The sequence below is a fragment of the Schistocerca americana genome, chromosome 8 (genome assembly GCF_021461395.2).
Source record: "Schistocerca americana isolate TAMUIC-IGC-003095 chromosome 8, iqSchAmer2.1, whole genome shotgun sequence".
Taxonomy (NCBI): domain Eukaryota; kingdom Metazoa; phylum Arthropoda; class Insecta; order Orthoptera; family Acrididae; genus Schistocerca; species Schistocerca americana.
The window spans coordinates 322209252-322235066 of record NC_060126.1 but is presented as its reverse complement, the minus strand read 5'-3'; the positions used below and the strand labels follow the sequence as shown (position 1 = coordinate 322235066).

The 25815-nt window shown below is 38.8% G+C and overlaps 1 protein-coding gene across 1 annotated transcript in view; it reads left to right on the top strand.

The window, feature by feature from the left end:
- LOC124545320 (rhomboid-related protein 2-like) overlaps positions 1-25815 on the top strand; it is a 76806-nt gene that overhangs the window by 7978 nt on the left and 43013 nt on the right. The window contains exons 4-5 of the mRNA XM_047124221.1: positions 8207-8386; positions 13290-13426. Coding sequence (XP_046980177.1) covers positions 8207-8386; positions 13290-13426 — 317 coding nt within the window. The remainder of the gene's footprint in view (positions 1-8206; positions 8387-13289; positions 13427-25815) is intronic.

The following is a 25815-nucleotide window of genomic DNA, read 5'->3' as shown; positions in this document are numbered from 1 at the left end:
TGGTTGCCATGAGATTGATCAACGGAACACATTACTAATTAACTAACTTTTACCACTTCTGTACTTGCTCCTTTGATCTCATCCCAGTTTCCCCATCTTCTCTGTGTGAAGCTTTTTAAATAATTTGTTCCTGTTTTCAGGCAAATTTTGTGTCAATTGTATGGACATTTTTATTTTGGGGTTTGGACTTTTAGGTTGAAATTTGGCTCTGGCATCTGTTAACCTTTGGTCCAAGTCTATGTCTGGTCCTCTTTTGACTAAATATTCATGATTTATCTACGCTTTTGTTTGGGTGTTGCCACAAGATCCAACTGAAGCCTACCTGAATGTTTATTAGGAGAAGACCAGGTCTTCTTTCTCCTTGTTATTTTTTTGAAAAAGGTTGAAATTATTTTTAAGTCAAATTGTCTGCAGAAGTTGATGACCCTTCCTCCTCTTTTATTTGTGCATTTGTGGGCAGCAAAACTTCCTGCTGTTTCCTTGTATTTCTCTTATCTGCCGACCTGTGCTTTGAAGACTCCCACTTGTAATTTTATGTGGTTCTTTGGTATTTTTGATGTCTCATTAAATGTGCCCAAAATTGATTGAATTTTTTGAGTTTTTTTCTGTTATCATTGTTGGTAGGTGCAGTGCACTTTTATGATGGTACAGCCATTGTTTGCTGATCTAAAAGGGAGAAGTGATATTCATTGAGATGGAGATGTAAAATATGTCATTAATGTTGAATGTGTGTTTGACCATGAAAGTTGTTCCAAGTATATTTATTCTTTATGGCTGATTTCCATTTACAAGTTCTGTAGCTATCTGACACGAATATATTCTCATCTCCATTCTGGTTTCGTGAAGCGCTAGTATTAGTATGTTGTATCTGTTTAACATGTCTGTCAGTTGTTTAAGTTTCCTAATCTTTAGTAAGGTGTTGATGTTCATATGCCTATCAGATGTTTTTTTCTTGGGCCTTATGTGAGAAATTGTAGGAATCTCAGATTCTTCTTACCTCCTAGAGTCTTTTCCGTTCATTGTTTATCTTCATGTCTTACTTGAAAGTAGATTAAAAGGGATCTCAGTTGCTTCTTGGGATGTTACATCTGTGATTTCATTGCCAGATGGGTTTTAACTGGCAGCCCTTTATGGGAACAGACACTTTTTGTAGCCACTCTCTTTGGTAACATATACTACTGACTTCTGCAGCCACCATACTGATCATATAGCCAGTTGTTGCAGGTCAGACACAATGTGGATATTTGGGTTGCTTGGCAGGTTGCTTCTTCTACTAGATCTGCCATACTGAGGTGCAGCCTCTCCATCTTTACGATGAGGAGAAATTGACTCATCCCCTTCCTTTGCCATTGACATTGATATCTTCATCTGCCACAGAAGCTTTTGATCTTCTTCACTTCCTCTCCCATGTTGCTGACTAATTAACGTCCTGTCACCCATTACCAAGCAACAGGTTATTAGGAATAGACTGTCCCACATCTGACATCTGGATCGTTGAGTACTGAGCCGCCTACCACATCGAGGCTTAGTTCACGTAGGGCGGAGGAGGGGGGGGGGGAGGGGGGGGGGGGGGATGCAGAAATAGCTTGCAAAACATAATTTTTATGGTGAAATTGTGTATTTCATTCTGCTTTAGGCATTGTTCACTTGCACACATCATATGTGAACATATTTCAGTCATCATTATTTTACATCCATTGCACATATTAATTCCTTTTCCCTGAATTGCTATTTGAAGCCGACCGCGGTGGCCACGCGGTTCTAGGCGCTGCAGTCCGGAACCGCGGGACCGCTACAGTCGCAGGTTCGAATCCTGCCTCGGGCATGGATGTGTGTGATGTCCTTAGGTTAGTTAGGTTTAAGTAGTTCTAAGTTCTAGGGGACTGATGACCTCAGATGTTAAGTCCCATAGTGCTCAGAGCCATTTGAACCATTTTTTTGCTATTTGAAAATTGTTTGTGTAAATATGTGCATGTTTTCTGCTCTGAAGGCAGCTTTTGCCAAAGCTCAAATGTGTTAATGTGTCAGTGTGACATTATTTATATTTATATAGATGTACAACAGATAAATAAAATTAATAAAAATAAATCTAAAATAAAATAAAAAGCTTTCTAGAGAATGAAGCAAGTAAATGTGAAATAATATATATATATATATATATATATATATATATATATATATATATATATATATATAAAAGAGGGAAACATTCCACGTGGGAAAAATATATCTAAAAGAAAGATGATGAAACTTACCAAACAAAAGCGCTGGCAGGTCGATAGACACACAAACAAACACAAACATACACACAAAATTCTAGCTTTCGCAACCAATGGTTGCCTCGTCAGGAAAGAGGGAAGGAGAAGGAAAGACAAAAGGATATGGGTTTTAAGGGAGAGGGTAAGGAGTCATTCCAATCCCGGGAGCGGAAAGACTTACCTTAGGGGGGAAAAAGGACAGGTATACACTCGCACACACACACATATCCATCCACACATACACAGACACAAGGTGTATGTGTGGATGGATATGTGTGTGTGTGCGAGTGTATACCTGTCCTTTTTCCCCCCTAAGGTAAGTCTTTCCGCTCCCGGGATTGGAATGACTCCTTACCCTCTCCCTTAAAACCCATATCCTTTTGTCTTTCCTTCTCCTTCCCTCTTTCCTGACGAGGCAACCATTGGTTGCGAAAGCTAGAATTTTGTGTGTATGTTTGTGTTTGTTTGTGTGTCTATCGACCTGCCAGCGCTTTTGTTTGGTAAGTTTCCTCTATATATATATATATATATATATATATATATATATATATATATATATATATATATATATAAATATAAAAAAATCAAAGATGAGGTGACTTACCGAACGAAAGCGCTGGCAGGTCGATAGACACACAAACATACACACAAAATTCAAGCTTTCGCAACAAACTGTTGCCTCATCAGGAAAGAGGGAAGGAGAGGGGAAGACGAAAGGAAGTGGGTTTTAAGGGAGAGGGTAAGGAGTCATTCCAATCCCGGGAGTGGAAAGACTTACCTTAGGGGGAAAAAAGGACAGGTAGACACTCGCACACACGCACATATCCATCCACACATACAGACACAAGCAGACATATTTAAAGACAAAGAGTTTGGGCAGAGATGTCAGTCGAGGGAGAAGTGTAGAGGCAAAGAAGTTGTTGAAAGACAGGTGAGGTATGAGTGGCGGAAACTTGAAATTAGCGGAGATTGAGGCCTGGCGGATGACGAGAAGAGAGGATATACTGAAGGGCAAGTTCCCATCTCCGGAGTTCGGATAGGTTGGTGTTGGTGGGAAGTATCCAGATAACCCGGACGGTGTAACACTGTGCCAAGATGTGCTGGCTGTGCACCAAGGCATGTTTAGCCACAGGGTGATCCTCATTACCAACAAACACTGTCTGCCTGTGTCCATTCATGCGAATGGACAGTTTGTTGCTGGTCATTCCCACATAGAATGCATCACAGTGTAGGCAGGTCAGTTGGTAAATCACGTGGGTGCTTTCACACGTGGCTCTGCCTTTGATCGTGTACACCTTCCGGGTTACAGGACTGGAGTAGGTGGTGGTGGGAGGGTGCATGGGACAGGTTTTGCATCGGGGGCGGTTACAAGGATAGGAGCCAGAGGGTAGGGAAGGTGGTTTGGGGATTTCATAGGGATGAACTAACAGGTTACGAAGGTTAGGTGGACGGCGGAAAGACACTCTTGGCGGAGTGGGGAGGATTTCATGAAGGATGGATCTCATTTCAGGGCAGGATTTGAGGAAGTCGTATCCCTGCTGGAGAGCCACATTCAGAGTCTGGTCCAGTCCCGGAAAGTATCCTGTCACAAGTGGGGCACTTTTGTGTTTTTTCTGTGGGGGATTCTGGGTTTGAGGGGACGAGGAAGTGGCTCTGGTTATTTGCTTCTGTACCAGGTCGGGAGGGTAGTTGCGGGATGCGAAAGCTGTTTTCAGGTTGTTGGTGTACTGATTCAGGGATTCCAGACTGGAGCAGATTCGTTTGCCACGAAGACCTAGGCTGTAGGGAAGGGACCGTTTGATGTGGAATGGGTGGCAGCTGTCATAATGGAGGTACTGTTGCTTGTTGGTGGGTTTAATGTGGACGGACGTGTGAAGTTGGCCATTGGACAGGTGGAGGTCAACGTCAAGGAAAGTGGCATGGGATTTGGAAGAGGACCAGGTGAATCTGATGGAACCAAAGGAGTTGAGGTTGGAGAGGAAATTCTGGAGTTCTTCTTCACTGTGAGTCCAGATCATAAAGATGTCATCAATAAATCTGTACCAAACTTTGGGTTGGCAGACTTGGGTAACCAAGAAGGCTTCCTCTAAGCGACCCATGAATAGGTTGGCATACGAGGGGGCCATCCTGGTACCCATGGCTGTTCCCTTTAATTGTTGATATGTCTGGCCTTCAAAAGTGAAGAAGTTGTGGGTCAGGATGAAGCTGGCTAAGGTAATGAGGAAAGAGGTTTTAGGTAGGGTGGTAGGTGATCGGCGTGAAAGGAAATGCTCCATCGCAGCGAGGCCCTGGACGTGCGGAATATTTGTGTATAAGGACGTGGCATCAATGGTTACAAGGATGGTTTCCGGGGGTAACAGATTGGGTAAGGATTCCAGGCGTTCAAGAAAGTGGTTGGTGTCCTTGATGAAGGATGGGAGACTGCATGTAATGGGTTGAAGGTGTTGATCTACGTAGGCAGAGATACGTTCTGTGGGGGCTTGGTAACCAGCTACAATGGGGCGGCCGGGATGATTGGGTTTGTGGATTTTAGGAAGAAGGTAGAAGGTAGGGGTGCGGGGTGTCGGTGGGGTCAGGAGGTTGATGGAGTCAGGTGAAAGGTTTTGCAGGGGGCCTAAGGTTCTGAGGATTCCTTGAAGCTCCGCCTGGACATCGGGAATGGGGTTACCTTGGCAAACTTTGTATGTGGTGTTGTCTGAAAGCTGACGCAGTCCCTCAGCCATATACTCCCGACGATCAAGTACCACGGTTGTGGAACCCTTGTCCGCCGGAAGAATGACGATGGATCGGTCAGCCTTCAGATCACGGATAGCCTGGGCTTCAGCAGTGGTGATGTTGGGTGTAGGATTAAGGTTTTTTAAGAAGGATTGAGATGCAAGGCTGGAAGTCAGAAATTCCTGGAAGGTTTGGAGAGGGTGATTTTGAGGAAGAGGAGGTGGGTCCCGCTGTGACGGAGGACGGAACTGTTCCAGGCAGGGTTCAATTTGGATGGTGTCTTGAGAAGTCGGATCATTAGGAGTAGGATTAGGATCATTTTTCTTCGTGGCAAAGTGATACTTCCAGCAGAGAGTACGGGTGTAGGACAGTAAATCTTTGACGAGGGCTGTTTGGTTGAATCTGGGAGTGGGGCTGAAGGTGAGGCCTTTGGATAGGACAGAGGTTTCAGATTGGGAGAGAGGTTTGGAGGAAAGGTTAACTACAGAATTAGGGTGTTGTGTTTCCAGATTGTGTTGATCGGAACTTTGAGGTTTTGGAGGGAGTGGAGCTGGAAGTGGGAGATTGAGTAGATGGGAGAGACTGGGTTTGTGTGCAATGAGAGGAGGTGGAGGTTTGCTGGAAAGGTTGTGAAGGGTGAGTGAGTTGCCTTTCCGGAGGTGGGAAACCAGGAGATTGGATAGTTTTTTGAGGTGGAGGGTGGCATGCTGTTCTAATTTACGGTTGGCCTGTAGGAGGATGCTCTGAACAGCCGGTGTGGATGTGGGAGAGGAAAGATTAAGGACTTTTATTAAGGATAGGAGTTGACGGGTGTGTTCATTGGCTGAGTTGATGTGTAGGTGGAGGATTAGGTGGGTGAGGGCAATGGATTGTTCAGTTTGGAACTGGTATAGGGACTGATGGAAGGAAGGGTTGCAGCCAGAGATGGGAACTTTAAGTGTGAGGCCTTTGGGGGTGATGCCAAATGTCAGACAAGCCTGAGAAAATAGAATATGAGAGCGTAATCTGGCTAGGGCGAAGGCATGTTTGCGGAGGGAATGTAAATAAAACTTAATGGGGTTGTTGTGGGGGTGTTGTGAGGGTGACATGGTATTAGAAGGTGGAAAGTGTAACATGAGGTGAAATGAAAATGAAAATAAAAATATATGGGGAGAGATAAAGGTGAACCGGAAAGTAACTGGAGATCTGGAATGAAAAAAGGCGAAAAGGTGTTGGTTACAGCTGGGCTATGTTGGACTTGGGTTGGTAGACAACGATGTGCATAAAGGTTAGGTGGTTGTGTTGCCGCCAAAGCACGTTAAAGGACGGAGAAATTCGGGAAAATTTCGAAAAAACTGCGTGTAGTATATTAAAAGGAGTGGTATTGTGGTGGCAGATTACGAAAATGAGGCTAACAATTGTCTGACGAAGAAATAATGACGTTAAAACCTGTGGGAAGCGGCTAAAAATTTTAAGTGATGTGGGAAAAATGGAAATGGAAATAAAGCGAAAGTTATTAGAACTGACCAAAATGGTTGTTTAAAAGGTGAAAGGAGCTGTTTGTGAACTAGAAACGGTGGATATTATAGCGGCGGTAGTGCTGAAAGCGGCAAAAAAAAAAAAAAAATTTTTGGTTATGGTTTGGAAGTGGGTTACGTATTATTGAGTATATATATAGGCGGGATAAAATAGTATAGCAGATTACGGTGAAAAGGAGAAGGTGAATACAAAGTGAAACTACTGGTAAAAACAGAAAGAGGAAAATAAGACGACAGAAAAGATTTCGAAATGCAACAGTGACAATAACAAACGTAATTGTTGGATTCAAATTAATGATATCAATATAATAGAAGGAAACATTCCACGTGGGAAAAATTATATATAAAATCAAAGATGAGGTGACTTACCGAACGAAAGCGCTGGCAGGTCGATAGACACACAAACAAACACAAACATACACACAAAATTCAAGCTTTCGCAACAAACTGTTGCCTCATCAGGAAAGAGGGAAGGAGAGGGGAAGACGAAAGGAAGTGGGTTTTAAGGGAGAGGGTAAGGAGTCATTCCAATCCCGGGAGCGGAAAGACTTACCTTAGGGGGAAAAAAGGACAGGTAGACACTCGCACACACGCACATATCCATCCACACATACAGACACAAGCAGACATATTTAAAGACAAAGAGTTTGGGCAGAGATGTCAGTCGAGGGAGAAGTGTAGAGGCAAAGAAGTTGTTGAAAGACAGGTGAGGTATGAGTGGCGGAAACTTGAAATTAGCGGAGATTGAGGCCTGGCGGATGACGAGAAGAGAGGATATACTAAAGGGCAAGTTCCCATCTCCGGAGTTCGGATAGGTTGGTGTTGGTGGGAAGTATCCAGATAACCCGGACGGTGTAACACTGTGCCAAGATGTGCTGGCTGTGCACCAAGGCATGTTTAGCCACAGGGTGATCCTCATTACCAACAAACACTGTCTGCCTGTGTCCATTCATGCGAATGGACAGTTTGTTGCTGGTCATTCCCACATAGAATGCATCACAGTGTAGGCAGGTCAGTTGGTAAATCACGTGGGTGCTTTCACACGTGGCTCTGCCTTTGATCGTGTACACCTTCCGGGTTACAGGACTGGAGTAGGTGGTGGTGGGAGGGTGCATGGGACAATATATATATATATATATATATGCAGACTGAAGTGATGGATGAAAATTTGTACCAAAACCAGGATTTGAACCTGGGCCTCCTGCTCACTACACCACCATGGCGCAATTGCTCTGCAAAACTACACGGACTACCCTAGTGAACATCCCTCCTCAATCCAAACACCCATACACACCTCAGCTCACTTGGTATTCCCCCTAAACTTGAACAACATTGCAGAGGCTCTCCAAGTGTACTGGAATAGCACCTCAGCATCAAATGAAACTGGGCTGCTATTCCAATATAAAATATCTGCCTGATAAGCAGGAGACCTGAATTCGATTCTCTGCATTGGTACAAATTTTCATTCATCACTTCAGACCACATAAATACATCATAGATGTTTGAGAACAAAAAGGCCTCTGAAACCGTATAGTTTCATTTGATTAAATGAGAAATAGTTACAGGACAAAGACATTTCATCTGTAAATATTGCCATGACTCATCCTGTGTGGTTAAGTTTTACCTTTGTCTGGTATTTACTGAATGCAAGACATATTACAAAGTTGCTTATCTATTATTATGGTTTTTCTTACTTTTTCTTATACCTTGGTACAGGTGCACATGAAAGAATACAGAAGCTTGTTTGCAGCTGTACTTGGCAAATATATCCGTGCAACTGTAGTTCCACGCCACAGATTATATGAAGTTGATGTAGTAGATGGTACTGGGGAATATGAGGAGCAGTACAGTTGTTGGCCACCAGCTGTTGCCATGATTTTTATCAGTATTGTAGAGGTATGTGAATTTATTATGAATGTATTTGTAGTAAAACTGCTTCTGTCATATTAACAATAACTTCAGCCGACTGCACTAAAATGAAAGAAGAATTTTAATAAAAGACTGTTTAAAAGTAAACTAGATGTCACTGCATAGCTTTTACTATCTTGATGATAGTGAGCAGAAGGGTAGGAGAAGTGAGCTGACTGCATGCATTGTATCTTACAATAATTCACAACTGATTAATCAGAGTAAACAGATTACAGAAAATAACTAAAACATTTATGCCAGCCAGCCCTTATTTCTGATAACTAGAAATTAAACTTTTAAACAAACAAAAAAATGTAAATCTAATTAATTATGTTTAAGAAGGAAAGTTGCTAATCACCATATAGCAGAGACGCTGAGTCGTACTAGGCACAACAAAAAGATTCACACAATTATAGCTTTCGGCCATTAAGGCCTTTGTCAGCAATAGAAACACATACACATAAGCATACACACACTCGTGCAAACGCAACTTGCAAGTTGCAAAATTGTTTACGTTGTGTACATAAAGACAGTTATTTTTTACATGCATACAAAGTACACTGTGCCCGCTCATATTATGACACAGCATGCATGCTTGAGGGGTACCAATAAGATCTAGGAGTAATAACTGGGAAATGATTGTATGTGGGGATTTCAATATAGATTTTGTTTCAGATTTATTTATTTATTTATTTTTTATTTTTTTTTAATTGAAGGAAACTGCAGTTCCCAATGTCTAGCTTTGTTTTGACTTCCAGAGTAACATTCCAAGCAAGAATTCTGATTAAATAGATGTGAGCTTCATAATAAATGGTTTATCTGACCAAAATGGTCAAATGCCAGCAATAAAGTATCCCCATCAATCTGGCTTAACTAAAATAGGAGTTTAGAAAAAAATTCACAGAAATACTGACTCAGTTGCACTATTCAAGGAGAAATTACAGGATGAAAAATGGGATGAGTTTACCAGGAACACACAGGGAATGAAGAATTTAATTACTTTCCTAAAATATTCTTACAACACTATGAGTCCAGTTTTTCTTTACATCAGAACAGGGAAAATGAAAATGGGAAAGCCAAGAAGAATGGTTGCTACCTCTAGGTTGCAGACTGGGCTGTTTGCAGTGAAACAGTTGTAAGCCTCTTCCATTATTCTCCTCATTGCTTTTCAGCCTTGTAATATTATAGCTTTTCACTGGCGAACATCATGACTTTTTAAGAGTCTTCCAGGTCTTTGGTAAATCATTTCCATATGGTAACAACAGAAATGTCCCAGGTACCAAACCTTGTGAATCACACATTTAATGTACATTCACTTGCATAGAACTGTTTCCTATAGCTTTTGATGATATATTTTAGTGAACATTCCAGAGCTGTGGAATATTTACAATATAATAGGTAATCTAACAATTTTGCAATAATTAGCAATCTGAATTAATAAAACAGTTACTATTGCCAAAAGTGAGTCACATGACTTCCTAAAAATGAAAATAAAACAGTAAAACTACTTGAACTGTTCAAATATCAAAAACTTTCTTGAGAAGAACATACAAATTATCTGTGCAGCAGAATATATTGTGTACTTTTTTATTATATAAATGAAGGAACAGTGTGAGCAAACAGTTATTGTCCTGCTCATATTTTACTTTCTTCCATTCTCATTTGCATTATGGCATATTGCTCTGTGGCAATTCCTCAGGATCTAAATGTATTTTCAGATGGCAGAAGAAGGCAGGCAGATGTTTAGTTGGATTATCACCCAGAGAGTCCTGCAAAAACCCACTTCGAATTTCTCAGCATAATGACTGCATGGCAGAGAAAATTTTTCAATAAGCTACCATACTGAGCTCTTACAGTAACAAGAAATAAATATAAGAGCATATTACAAACACAGCTAAAATGCAGTGAATTCTACTCAATCGAAGAATTCCTAGAAAGTAATAATCATAAGATATGTTTTTCCTAAGTGATAAAATTGTTTACTTCTTAAATAAGCTAGTTATTTTATGTGTTATTTTTTTATATGTAAATGATTATTGTATGAAACTTGACAACAATGTAAACTTTTATTAAGCCAATCGCATGAAAAATACTGAAAGGCAAATATTCTGTTCTAGTCGAATTACATTTTGTCAATCCTAATTTCTTTTTATTGTTGCAAGAATAAGGTTCAGTCAGTGCTTTCACAAGTAGTTGTGGCTAGTGATTATGGCCATTGTGGTTTCTTGATGGTGGAATTGGTTGCTGTCTGCAAACTACTGGAAGCTCCTTTGTCCACTTTCAATCACCGTCATATTGTTGTTGCAGATTTTTCTGATGATGAAGTGCCAGGGTGGTCTTCAGTTTATGCAAATGACAGCCCTCCAAAGGCATTCTAAAATAGCTTAAGCGTCTGGTTTATGTCTTCCTCTCAACTAGAAGCCTGAGGATCATGATCTGTTCTGGGTGAGATGCTGCAAATTGTGATTACTGCTTCTGTAGTGAAGGAAGGGCTAGCTGTCTGCACTAGCTCAGTTAGCTGTCTGAAGGCAGGTGCCATTTATGCTGACACAATGCACGATTTGTGGCTAGTTGCATTAAGTGCATTCAATGGCTGCCAGCAGAGTCTACTCCCCATCTCAGATGAGACCTACAGCAAACATACTAAGTGTACACAGGTTTTCTTTTTTGATTTGCCAGTGATTTTCCTGATGGGCTCACATTACTTGCCTGGTGTTGGACTCCTGGTGATCAACATACTCACCCTCTGTGCATGTTCAGACTTCGCAATATCATCTACAGGGCCAACAGTCGAGATATCCCACCCTGGCTCTGATCTATCAGTAGTGGCAGTAATCCATTGTCTGTTGCTAAGGCATAAAGAGTCAGCTGTGTGACTGACATCCACATTCACTTTGTACTCAGTATTTGTGAATTCACCTCATCTGCCATTTACATTCACACTTGGGAGTTGATGAACTGGCCATGTTATATATATGAGAAGCATCGTCCTAGTTTCGAGAGGACACCAGAGATTTTTCTTCTTAAGTACCCCAACAACACTGCAGGCCTCGGAAGCAGCCTGAATCATATCAACAGTGGTCAGCACAGCTCCTAGCTGCTTCCAGGTAGTGGTCAATTTCCATTGTACCTGCTGAGCTGGGATCTCCTTTTGTCTTCTCATTTCTACTACCAACAACATTACATTTCAGAAATTCCTGATAGCAAAGTGACAAAGTGGCATTTATTGCAAAGGCTTGAAACAGTCTAACTGGCACTTGAAAGATGAAGAAAGAATATGAAAAAGAACTTCAGGGAATTTATTAAATGGAATAAAACAGAATGAGTGAAGCTAATTATCAAAATTTTTAACCAACACAAAGTCATAAACCTGTGTAGTAGGTCAAATTTTGTTTCTGGAAGTAACAGACACTGAATATCAATTACTTTCACAACAAAATGGAAAAGGAATAACTCAGTGCCAGAACTTTGACTCTTTCACTCACCTTAGAATGACTATTGTTGAGGCAGTAATCCACAACAGCACATTTTTCAGGCTGTAAAAGCAACATGTGTGATGAACATTACTGAATCTCTGACAAATTGTTCCCATGAACTGTCTGATGAGTAAAAGGCCGGATCCGTTGGGACTCTTGTAAATCCAAGCATCATGGATCATCGAATGACCATTTAAGAAATCTAGAAGTGCTGCAGTCTTCAGTAGAGAGCAATAGTTTACTGTAACTTAGTACCTATTGATGATCCAGCCTACCCGTGAGAAAATACTTCCTTTGAAGAAACTTCTGATCTCAGTTGTGTTAGAAGCAGTGTACACTTGCCTAATGAAGGATTTAATTAAATGTGGTGTTGGTTACAGCCTTGAGAAATGAAAGAATATGGTCTTTGCTTTGATTCCCTCTCAAAGATATAACTACAGTACTATGTCCATCATCAGACCAATAACTTAGGATATTTAGAGTGTTTGACCTTACATGCTATTCATTGACTGGTTACAAGAAGTACATATAAACTTCTTTGCCACCCATCAAATAAATGTATCCAGGGCATGAACATTGATGACTGCATGTGTCACGGCACGGCCTTCATGCTTAATTGGCTGGATGTGCATGGTGCACCTTTGGTCTGTAGTTTCAATTAAAAGATGGGTGGAACATGTAGAGCGGAAACATTAATGAAGTAACTGGATTTTCTACAGCTGCATACCTGATATATAATTAGAGTCTCATATATAAGTTTTTATGTAACTCATGTTCTCTCTCTCTCATCCTCTCCTCCTCCCCCCCCCCCCCCCCCCACACAAAATACCAGAACACCAGAGAAACAGAAATACATCACTAATTACTGCAAACATTTTCTAAGTAATCAATACGAAAATCTATAGTTTGAAATATTTGTCTCTATTATGAAAAGGATAGAGTGCTACAGCAGAGATGTTGAGTTTTAGATAGGGACAACAAAAAGACTGCCAAACAAGTAAGCTTTCAGTCAAAAATGCCTTCATCGGAACGTGCACACACACACACACACACACACATATGACCACACTTTCTGCCAGCCAGAGACTGTGGTCATACGTGTGTGAGGTGCGTTTGTGTGTGTGTGTGTGTGTGTGTGTGTGTGTGTGTGTGTGTGTGTGTGTGTGTGTGTGTGTTTTTCCACCTGCGTGTGTGTATGTGTGTGTACATTGTCTAATTCCGACGAAGGCCTTTTTGGCTGAAAGCTTCCTTGTTTGGCAGTCCCTTTGCTGTGCCTATCTGTGACCCAACATCTCCACTATATGGTGAGCAGCAGTCTATCCGTCTACCCTTTCCATAATATTGCCATTATACCATCCTGAATTTTTCTAATATTTGTCTGTGGTGGATAAGATGCTCTGTTTTTCTTTGTGTAGGTTATAACATTTCTCTGGGATGTTATTGCTGTGGGAACTATGGCAGCAAATGGTCCTGCTGCTACTGCTCTTATGTATAATCCTCATAAGAGATATGAAGCATGGCGTTACCTTACATACATGTTTGTTCACGTTGGGTGAGTTTCTCCTCTAATAATATATACAGAAAAATTATTATGTGTGACTTCTTAAACTTTTTCATTAGTTACTATTTTGTACCAGTGCACCATTTTTTATTCTGTTTTCTCCAACAAATAGTACTGCTTAGATCCACTTGAACCTCTATAGACATACAATATTTATGTTTTTTACTGCACATGTATCTACATTTAATGTAGCCCTTAGAATAAGCCTGTTATTGATTCTGTGCACTGCACTGCAGCTTTAAATTACTTTGACAAACCATACATGGTCATGACTATGTGTCTGCAAATGAGCAATCTTGAAATCTCAAGGCCTGTTGTATTTTCACATGCCATTATATTTCTCAGAATTTGACAAAATCACTGAAAATGCTACTTGGCAACAGAGCAATAGACACATGTCCGTCATTCAGGAACATGACTATCAGAACCTTTGTCTCTCTGCGAAGCAGAATATTGCATGGAACTGAGAGTGAAGTACGATTCTGTGGAAGTGTCAATAGTTCAGAGGATACTGTTCATTGCATTCCATTACGAGTGGGACTTCACAAAAGATGACCTAGCTATCCATTCTTGTTACCCTCGTGAAATCAGCAGTTTATATAAAAACTGCCACAGTTAAACCATCATTGGAGTACAGAACAAGAATTTAAATTGTTAGATCAGATGAGTCATGCTTCCAATTACATAATGTTAATTTCATTTTCGTACATTCTACCTTCCAGAAGAACACTTGTGCAGTAAGATGTACATAGACTGGCAGTTATAGTGTTATATTATGGTGACATTCATCTGGTCCACCTTGGGGCCTGTGGTTGTTCAGATGCTGCCATGAAAACTGGACTTTACAAATATTAGAGCTAACCATTTATATACTTTCTTGATGTATGTCTTCTCTATCACATGTGTAATTAAAAAAAAATAAAAAAAACAGTTATTAATCAACATTTCAAAGCCAAAATGATTCTATAGTGGTTTTGGAAGTATGGTAATGACTTCCATTTGACGTTATGGACACTTAATTTACCAGGCAAAGCTCACTCATCTATGGTAAACTTTAAGCTCAGAGTTCAAAGCTAAGAAATGTGACTCATCATAACTTACAATAATTATATATGGTGCTTAGGCACTTAATGCCTTCCTCATTTCACTATTTACTGTTATGTTTTGGAATACTTACTATGACAAATTGCAACGGTCTTGCTTGAAAAAGATGAGGTAACACTGTATTAGATGGTAGACTTAGCTTGACAGGAACAAGAGCATTATAAAATAAGGGAAACACAACCACTCACCTATATTGCATCAACGTGTGGAGCACAGAAATGTACAACAGAAAGCAGCATTCACACCAGCTTTCAAGCACTATCTCTTTTTATAGGAAAAGGACACATCCACCCACACACCCACCCGCCCACCCACACACACACACACACACACACACACACACACACACACACACAAATGTGTGTACTTTTGCTAGAAAAAGAGCTAGTGCTCAAAAGCTAGTGTGAATGCTGTTTTTTTTGCACTTTTGTGCTCTACACATCAATCTGCTTTAGGTGAGTGGTTGCTTTTCTGTTTATTTCAGGTGTTGCTCCATCCAGGAATTTCCATTATTGTTTAAGAGCTTTATAATGAGGATGAATTGCTTATTTAGGTTGTAGAATATGTACTGTAGTTAACTTGAATGAACTGCAAGTATTCATGGTGTGATCTTTACATAACATAGCCAATACCTATGAGAGATTACAGTTCTACTTGAGCTGCCAACGTGTTATGCTGTTCAAACCTGGAACTCAAACCCAGATATCTGCCTCTTATGGGCAGTGTTCTATCATTTGAGCTAAAATGGTATTATCTGAAAGAAACAGGTGCCTACATATGAGTCAAAATTCAACACACAGGCTTAGCTTGTCAAGTATGATCTACACAGTTTGTACACTGCAAGTTGTCAGTATGTCAGATAGATGTTGCCACCCAGGAATTTTCATATGGACAAGCAACCAGTTTCCTTAATTTTATTCTCCCTGTTGTGGACTGACTGCCTTGTTTATTTACTGCAACATGTTCTATCATACTGCAACAAGAACCAGCCAAACAGATTTTAGTTGATAAAGTACTGTTGAAGGCCAATCCTTATGGCTGTTCAACAAAGATGACATCCAGTTTCCCATTCTGTTCCAGCACACCTTCTGTGCCATTTGCTTCACACATAATAGATCTTTTATGTTACTTCTTTTCCATTTACTAACTTATGCCATGTGTTTGGCTGCAGCAACTAGTTCTAGCTGTAATCTACTAATTGTTTTATCAAAAGGTACACATATTTATGTTTTGTGCATTGTACATTTGTTTTATAATCCGTTCTCTGTCTACAGACTTACCAATGTCATGTTTTCTATTAAATAAAGAAAGAAGTAAAGGTAACCTCTCACCATATATTACTTGCTCACTTTATGAAGATTTACAGCTCAGTGGCTGATAGGACTAACTTTATCATCTGAAGGTGTATGACTTCAGACCAATATTCAGTTGTTTCCACTCACTATCAACCTTAAGCACTCCGTCTTCAGGCCACAAGTGGCCCATCATGACCATCTGACCACCGTGTCATCCTCAATTGAGGATGCAGATAGGAGGGGCGTTTGGTCAGCACACCGCTCTCCCGGTCGTTATGATGGTTTTCTTTGACCGGAGCTGCTACTATTCACTCGAGTAGCTCCTCAGTTGGCATCATGAGGCTGAGTGCACCCCACCACCAACCTTTGCGTTCAATAATGTCTGCAACGTGTATCTTCATAGAACCCATCAACAAATTTATTCAATTTCATATTCATTTACATATAATATTTCTTTGATCTCTAATTCAATGTATATGTCAGTGTTTGTTTATGAATATGCAGAGTAGCTGAACACATTATTATCAGACAATTATGGGTTTTGTGCCACAAAGCTACACCCATGGTTTGAATCAGCTACTACCATGTCTCCATGCCATAACTTTTCATAAGTGAACAAGTAATAGCTTTGGTTTTGAGGGGTTAACAGACATAAAAACAAGACTGAAGTCATTTTTAAGCTTTCAGACAAAGCTCTGAGCTTACTAACAAAAAGTACATGTGTACAAACATTGTCTCCTCCTGCTGGGTTCAGAGGGTGGTTTGGAAGAGAAGAGCAAGGTAGAGGGGATCAGAAGGGAAGGGTTGATGCCCATCACCTCGATCAGCAGCTAGCTCTTGTAATTTATTTAACTTGTGAATATTACTCCTTGAACCACAATGGCTGCATGGTTACCAAAGTCATTAATTACTAATTGAATGATTATGCAAATAACACAAATTCATTTACTGCATTCTTAAACACCGCCAACATAAATACAATGTAGCATTATGATCTGTGTGTTTCTATTAATCTGCTTTCCCTAAGTTAAGAAATTTCTGTGCCACAGAACAAACATCAGCCTACACTTGAGTGTAGTTGATGTAAGAGTTTTCATTCATTATGATAAGTTGGCCATTCTCTAAAAACTTATACACTGAAGCATACACTGTTTTTAATTTCTTCTAACTTATTGATGATTATGTGAATTACTGAATGTACTTCTACGATAATGGAATAATAAATTTACCTTCTATTTTATGCTTAGATGAGGCTACACTAATCTTCACAATACCCTTACAGGGTGTAGAAAATGGAGGATGGGAGCTGACATTTAGGGGAGTAGTGGAGGCTGCCCTGATGCAGGCAGGGAAAGTTGCATGTGACACATAATGAAACAGAGAAATGGGTTGTGATAGAGGCTGGGGAGGGGGAATAGGAAAAAGGAGACTGTGGAGACAAAGGCACATGTGCACATTAATAGAGTGACATGCGGGGGCATGATAACAGGGGTGGATGTGGATATAGAACATGGGCTAGCGGAGCTTGATGCCAGGATGATTGCGGGATTGAAGGATTTGTTATAAGAACAGTTCCCATCTATGCAATTTAGATGGCATTCATAATGCATCACCCATTGAAGTCATGTACATTGTTGTAAAAAGCTTCCAAAATAGAAGAATTCCTTGCCCAGATCCCAGTTGATAGATACCACAATTACTAATTCTGGCAAAGTTAAATTGCTATCTTCAGATATGTGAGTGTTACAAGGTCCATAATTACCATACATAATTTCTTACAAACCATTGGATACTTGAATCATAAAGCCACTATGTGTTCATTGTCTTCTGACCATTGAAAACATGGAGGTAAACTGTGAAATTAAAAATATTATGTAAAAAACTGCAAAAGTTTTTTATAATTACTGCAGAGTCATAGACTACGATAATGTTTACCTAACAGAAAAGACAATCCCCACACAACAGTAAGTACACTAAAATTAAAGCCATAACTGTGTCAGCAAGGTGTTGAGGTATCAGATACAACAAGTAGAGCACTTCACTACTGTCAGATGTGTGTATATTGGTAACCATCTCAGAACTGCTGAAAAGTTGTTAAATAAATTACATAATAATATAGAACCCCAACAGGTGGCAGAGTCTCAACAAAACATATAATGTAAGAACAACATTAAGCTATATACAAAGTATATCAATTGTTTGCATCAACACCAAGCTTACAAAATTATTGCAACATTATAGCACACGCAGTATTTTTTGTGATCATACTGATTGAAAAATATTTAGTGAAACTAATTCACATCTTCTTTACATTTGAAAAGATATGCCAGCATCAAGAAATAATACAATCTGAAGATAAAATACAGTAATAGCAATATATAAATATATACTTTTTTAAATACAATACAAAAAAAAAACGCTTGTTTAGGTACATGATGTCATGCAATTACAAAATCTTCTAGATGATAGCAGAACAGCATGAGTTGCATAACCATATAAATTACAATATTGACAATATGCACAGAAGCTGGAGCGATGATTATTGGTGGTCAAAATTTTATACAAGATGCAGCAAGATAGTAATAGTGATGATGACAAGCCACATGAGACAGCATTAGATATTGTGAAAAGCTCGTTAACAAATGATTAAGGCTTTTAACATAATTATAACTAAGCCGTGGCAAATCAAAATATATCTATTTTTATTTATTTATTTATTTATTTATTCATCCGTGGAACAATAAATATTGTATGGATGTCGTCAGATTACAACACATGAGCACACATTTACATTTACAATTAAACAGGTTTCTCATATTTTGTGTAGTTTTTATAACTAGTCATACACATATTTATAATTACATAATATTTTGGTGATAATGTCATATGTTGCTAATAATCTACATCTATGTTAAATATTCTTTTACAGTATAAAAACTTTTACTTACTAAAAAGGTTTTAAGCTTTTGTCTGAAAGTGAGGGGCTCATTTATTTCTTTAATTTCTTGTGGTAATTTGTTGTACAGTTTTATCCCATTGTAAAATATACTTTTTTGTGTCTTTGCCTTGTTCTTTCTATCTAGATGGATGTGGTGACAAGCTCTTGTTTCATGGTCATGTATTAGGCTGTTTGTGTTGTACATGTTAAGATTTTTCTTAATGAACATTATGTTCTGAAAGATATACTCACAAGAAACAGTTAGAATTCCTAGCTTTCTAAATAATTCTAGACAGTGGGCCCTGTTGTTGCTATTTGTTATTATCCTTATGGCTCTTTTTTGTACTTTGAACACAGTTTGTATGTTACTGGCACTTGTTCCCCAAAACATGATCCCATAGCTGAGGACTGAGTGTAGATATCCGTAATATGTTATTTTAAGACAGGTATTATTGCATACCGGTGCAAGGATTCTAAGAGCATAGCATGCTGTGGATAATTTCTTTGCCAAAATGTTGACATGGTTTGTCCATTTCAGTTGGCTGTCTACATTCATCCCTAAGAATTTGGTACTTGTTACACATTCTAATTCATTATTATTAACTTTTATTCTAGTGGCAGTGTGTTTTTTGTTCAATTGGAAGTTAATATAGTTAGTTTTCTTTACATTTAGGGTTACTTTATTTTTTAATGACCAGTTGTGGACATCATTGAGAGCCTCGTTTGCTCTTTCTGACAGTTGTGTTGGATTTTCACCTGTTATTACTATGTTGCTATCATCAGCAAAAAGTATTTTTTCGCCATGTCTGATACTTTGTGGGAAGTCGTTAATGTATATAAGAAACAATATTGGGCCTAATACACTTCCCTGTGGGACGCCTATATTCACATTTTCTGGGTCAGACAGGTGTTTTATAAGGGAATTGTTTGAAACTTGTGATATCTCAACTCGTTGAACTCTGTTTTCCAAGTATGATTTGAACCACTTCTTTGTCACACCTCTTATTCCTATTTGCCCTAATTTATGAAGTAAGATTTTGTGGTCAACTGTATCAAAGGCCTTGGACAAGTCTAAAAAGATACCACTTACATTTTCACCTTTGTCCAGTGCTTCTAAAATTGCTTTAGTGAACTGTGCTATAGCATATTGTGTGCCTTTTCCGGGCCTAAAACCAAATTGGTCATTGGAAAGAAGATTATATTTATTCAGGTAATTTAGCAGTCTCTTTTTGACTAGTATTTCTATTATTTTAGAAATGATAGACAGTATAGAGATCGGCCTGTAGTTCTCTACATTTTCCACATCTCCGTTTTTAAGGATAGGTATAACTTTTGCTTGTTTTAGGTACTCCGGAAAGTATCCAGACTCGAAAGATTCATTAATTATGTCTGTTAATGGGCCCTTTATGGAGTCTATACAATCTTTAATTACGCAGACTGGAATTTCATCAAGTCCTACTGAAGTTTTATTTTTTAGTTTGTGTACTACTAGTGCCACTTCCCTTTCTGTAGTTGGCAAGAGCACCATTGAGTTTGTTGGCTGGTTCTGAGTAGGTAAATCATACGTATCTGGAAATTTCTGCTGTAATTTTTTTGCAATACTACTGAAATATGAGTTTACAAAATCAGCTAATTTTTTAGGGTTATCTACTGGTACATCTCATAGAAGTCTTAACCAGGCTATGCTAATGTGTGAATTTACCTAAAATGCTAAGTATAAAGTGGTTGTTACACTTTATTATTGATTTAAAAGTAGTCATTGTTACTTATGTAATAAACAGAAAATTAACTGAAAAGTAAAAAAAAGATAGTCCAACTTTATACCAAAGCAATGATAAAACATTATGTGCAACATAAAAATGTAGAGAAAGCCAATCTACAAAATAGGTTTACATGCTAAAGCAATGCATGTAAGGCATGGGAACTTGACAAGTGTTCTGAGATTGATGGAGGTAAGTTTAACGTGTAAGCTACTAATGTGCATAGTAATATGAACATGACAAGCCTTGCAATGATTTTTATTAAAAAATAAATAAATAAATAAATATGGGCATGACATGAATATAAAAGTTACACAAATGAAAGATAAGTGCTACCTAATGTATTGTATACACAAGTACAATATGTAACCCGAGGTCTGGGTCATATAGACCTCATGGTATGTGGGCTAGATCACCGTTGTAGGTATTATGTTATACAGCCTGTTATTGGGTTAACATAATAAGTCATAAAAATAAAAGGACAGGAAACAGGACTTAAACCATGTCATCTTAAGCACTACCACATTACTATATGGGAGCACACAATACGTAACCAGGGGTCTAGGCCATGGTAGTAACATATATCCATCCTAATGGCAAGGAACAATCTTCAAACCTACTTGAACACAACATCTTAACAATATATAATCTCATAGGTTCTCACGTTTATGGCATACAGAAAGTAGAACAGCACTAAGGTTACATTTAACATGAAACTGACTCAAATTATTGACTTAAGTATGCAAAAGGTTGATTCTTGAAGTCTCGGAAAGCTCAAGCATCAAATGTATTTGCATAACATGGAGTACAACTGAGCTGGTAGCAAAACAATAAATGGCGGTATAATATAATATCTACAACGAGGTTCTAGCCCACATATCATGAGGTCTGTATGACCCAGACATGGAGTTAAATATCATACTCTTCTATATAGTACATTAGGTAGCACTTATTTTTCATTCTTATAACTTTTATATTCATTTAATCCTTGTATTATATATATTTTTAATATAAATCATATTACTATGATCGTTAATAGCTGACACTATAACCATACTTCCATTGGTCTAACACCTAGATCTCTAAATACTTGTCAAGTCCTTATGTCTTACATGTTTTTTTTACTATGTAAACATATTTTGTAGATTAAGATTCTCTAAATTTTTATGTGGCACACAATGTTTTATTAATGCCTTGGATATGTACTGGGACCCCCTATTTTTACTTTTTAGTCAAATTTTGTGCTTATTATATAAGTAAAATTGACAAGTTTTAAATCAATTGTGTGTGTGTGTGTGTGTGTGTGTGTGTGTGTGTGTGTGGTCTTTAGTACAAAGACTGTTTTGATGCAACTCTCCATACTACTCTATCCTGTGCAAGACTCTTCATCTCTGAGTAACTAATGCAACCTACATCCTTCTGAATTTACTCACTATATCCATCTCTTCATGTCCCTCTATGATTTTTACCCCCACATTTCCCAACAATACTAAATTGGTGATCTGTTGATGTCTCAGAATGTATGTCCTATCAACCGATCCCTTCCTATAGTCAGGTTATGCCACAAGTTTCTTTTCTCCACAATTCTGTTCAGTACCACCTCATATGATCTACCCATCCAATGTTCAGCATTCTCCTGTAGCACCACATTTCAAAAGCTTCTATTCTCTTCTTGTCTAAAATGTTTATCGTCCATGTTTCACTTCCATACATGGCTTCCATCCAAATACTTTAGAAAAGATTTCCTAGCACTTAAATCTATACTGATATTAACAAATTTCTCTTTTTCAGAAATGCATTTCTTACCATTTCCAGTCTATGTTTTATATCCTCTCTACTTCAACCATCATCAGTTATTTTTCTGCCCAAATAGCAAAACTCATCTACTACTTTAAGTGTCTCATTTCCTAATCTAATTCCCTTAGCAGTACCTGATTTAATTCAACTAAATTCCATTATACTCATTTTGCTTTTGTTGATGTAAACCTTATACCCTCCTTTGAAGATGCTCTCCATTCTGTTCGACTGCTCTTCCTAGTCCGTTGTTGTCTCTGACAGAATTACAATGTCATCACCAAACCTCAACGTTTTTATTTCTTCTCCCTGAACTTTAATACCTACTCCAAATTTTTCTTTTGTTTACTGCTTGATCAGTATACGAATTGAATAACACTAGGGATAGGCTACAACATTGTCTGAATCCCTTCTCAAACACTGCTTCCCTTTCATGGCCATCAACTCCTACAACTGCCATCTGGTTTCTGTACAAATTGTAAATAGCCTTTTGCTCCCTCTATTTTACCTCTCCCAACTTTAGGAGTAGGAAGAGAGTATTTCAGTCAACATTTCCAAAAGATTTCTCTAAGTCTACAAATGCTATAAATGTAGGCTTGTATTCCTTAATCTATCTTCTATGAGAAGTCATAGGCTCAGTATTCCTCGCGTGTTCATACAGTTCTCCAGAATACAAACTAATCTTTCCTGAGGTCAGCTTCTATCAGTTTTTCTATTCTTCTGTAAACAATTCATGTTCGTATTTTGCAACCTTGATTTATTAAACTAATAGTTTGGTAATTTTCACATCTGTCCACACCTGCTTTCTTTGAAATTGGAACTATTATATTCTTCTTGAAATCAGAGGGTATTATGCCTGTCTCATACATCTTGCTCACCGGATGGAAGAGTTTTGCCATGGCTGGCTCTCCCAGTGCTATCAATAGTTCTAAGTCGTCTACTTCGGGGGCCTTGTTTAGATCTTTGAGCATTCTGTCAAATTTTCTTGCAGCATCATATCTGCTATCTCATCTTCATCTGTGTCCTCTGCCATTTCCATAATATTGCACTCAAGTACATCTCCCCTGTACAGACCCTCTGAGCACTTGATATTCATACATGTTGTCGTCTTTTCTCCAAATGTCTCTTTAATTTTCCTGCAGGCAGTATCTACCTTTCTCTTAGTGATATATGGTTCTAAATCCTTACATTTCTCCTCTAGTCATTCCTGTTTAGTCATTTTACACTTCCTGTAAATCTCATTTTTTTAGACATTTGTATTCCCTTCCTCCTGCTTCATTTATTGCATTTTTATATTCTCCCCTTTCATAAATTAAATTCAGTATCTCTTCACCTACTAATTTTCATTCTCTCCCTTTTCCTATTATCGAATTACAGTCCCCAGTGACTATTAAATTTCCATCTCTCTTAACTATCTGAATAATTTCTTTTATCTCATCATACATTTCTTCAATCTCTTCATCATCTGCAGAACTAGTTGGCATATAAAGGTGTACTACTGTGATAGGTGTGGGTTTTGTTATCTATGAGGGTAATTCCAAAAGTAAGGTCTCCTTATTTCTACAATGGTTTACATCAGTTTACAGCTTGAAAATTGAGCTATTTTTTGACATAATCACCATTTCTGTCGATCCAATTTTGTAGACGCTGTGGCAGTTTTTGTACGTCCATGTCATACCAGCTCACCGCCATGCTACCTTCTGGTAGTTCAATGTTTCCGTTAAAATTCTGTGAGCGATGCTTGGGAAACCTCAGGAACCGACATGCAGAGATCATTCAGAGTGATCCACTGATCTGCACGCATGCTTTGCTCAACCTTCAACACTGTCTCCTCAGAAATTTATGGTCTCCCACTCCTTTGTTCATCGTGAATTTCACTCCGACCAGCTGCAAACTCTCTACACCACTCACGAACATTTTTGACATCCATGCACAACTCACCATACACTTCCATCAATTGGCGATGGATTTCAATTGGCACAGTGCGCTTTGTGTTCAAAAGCGGAATAACTACATGCAATTCGCACTTGGCAGTAACATCCAATTGGAGCTCCATTCTCAACGGCTGCCAAGACAAGACTGAGCGCCTCAGCGTGGCATGCACATGTTTACCCACAGTGTGTAAAGCACTCTTCATAACAGTGTGACCAACTGCCACACAGTGTTCCGTACTTATAAAAAAATTGGAGACCTTACTTTTGGGATTACCCTCGTATCTTGGCTACAGTGATACATTCACTACACTTATCCACATTCCTACTTGTTTATTCACTATTAAACCTACTCCAGCATTACCCCTACTTGATTTTGTATGTATAACCCTGTATTCATTCAACCAGAAGTCCTGATCCTCCTGCCACCAAGCTTCGCTAACTTCCACTACATCTAACTTTGTTGTTGTTGTGGTCTTCAGTCCTGAGACTGGTTTGATGCAGCTCTCCATGCTACTCTATCCTGTGCAAGCTGCTTCATCTCCCAGTATGTACTGCAACCTACATCCTTCTGAATTTGCTTAGTGTATTCATCTCTTGGTCTCCCTCTACGATTTTTACCCGCCACGCTGGCCTCCAGTACTAAATTTGTGATCCCTTGATGCCTCAGAACATGTCCTACCAACCGATCCCTTCTTCTAGTCAAGTTGTGCCACAAACTCCTCTCCTCTGCAATTCTATTCAATACCTCTTCATTGGTTATGTGATCTACCCATCTAATTTTCAGCATTCTCCTGTAGCACCACATTTCAAAAGCTTCTATTCTCTTCTTGTCCAAATTATTTATCATCCATGTTTCACTTCCATACATGGCTACACTCCATACAAATACTTTCAGAAACGACTTCCTGACACTTAAATCTATACTCGATGTTAACAAATTTCTCTTCTTCAGAAACACTTACCTTGCAATTACCAGTCTACATTTTATATCCTCTCTACTTCGACCATCATCAGTTATTTTGCTCCCCAAATAGCAAAACTCCTTTACTACTTTAAGTGTCTCATTTCCTAATCTAATTCCCTCAGCATCACCCAGCTTAATTCGCCTACATTCCATTATCCTCATTTTGCTTTTGTTGATGTTCATCTTGTATCCTCCTTTCAAGACCCTATCCATTCCATTCAACTGCTCTTCTGAGTCCTTTGCTGTCTCTGACAGAATTACAATGTCATCGGTAAACCTCAAAGTTTTTATTTCTTCTCCATGGATTTTAATACCTAGTCTGAATTTTTCTTTTCTTTCCTTTACTGCTTGCTCAATATACAGATTGAATAACATCAGGGAGAGGCTACAACCCTGTCTCACTCCCTTCCCAACCACTGCTTCTCTTTCATGTCCCTCAACTCTTATAACTGCCATCGGGTTTCTGTACAAATTTTAAATAGCCTTTCGCTCCCTGTATTTTACCCCTGCCACCTCCAGAATTTGAAAGAGAGTATTCCAGTCAACAATGTCAAAAGCTTTCTCTAAGTCTACAAATGCTAGAAATGTAGG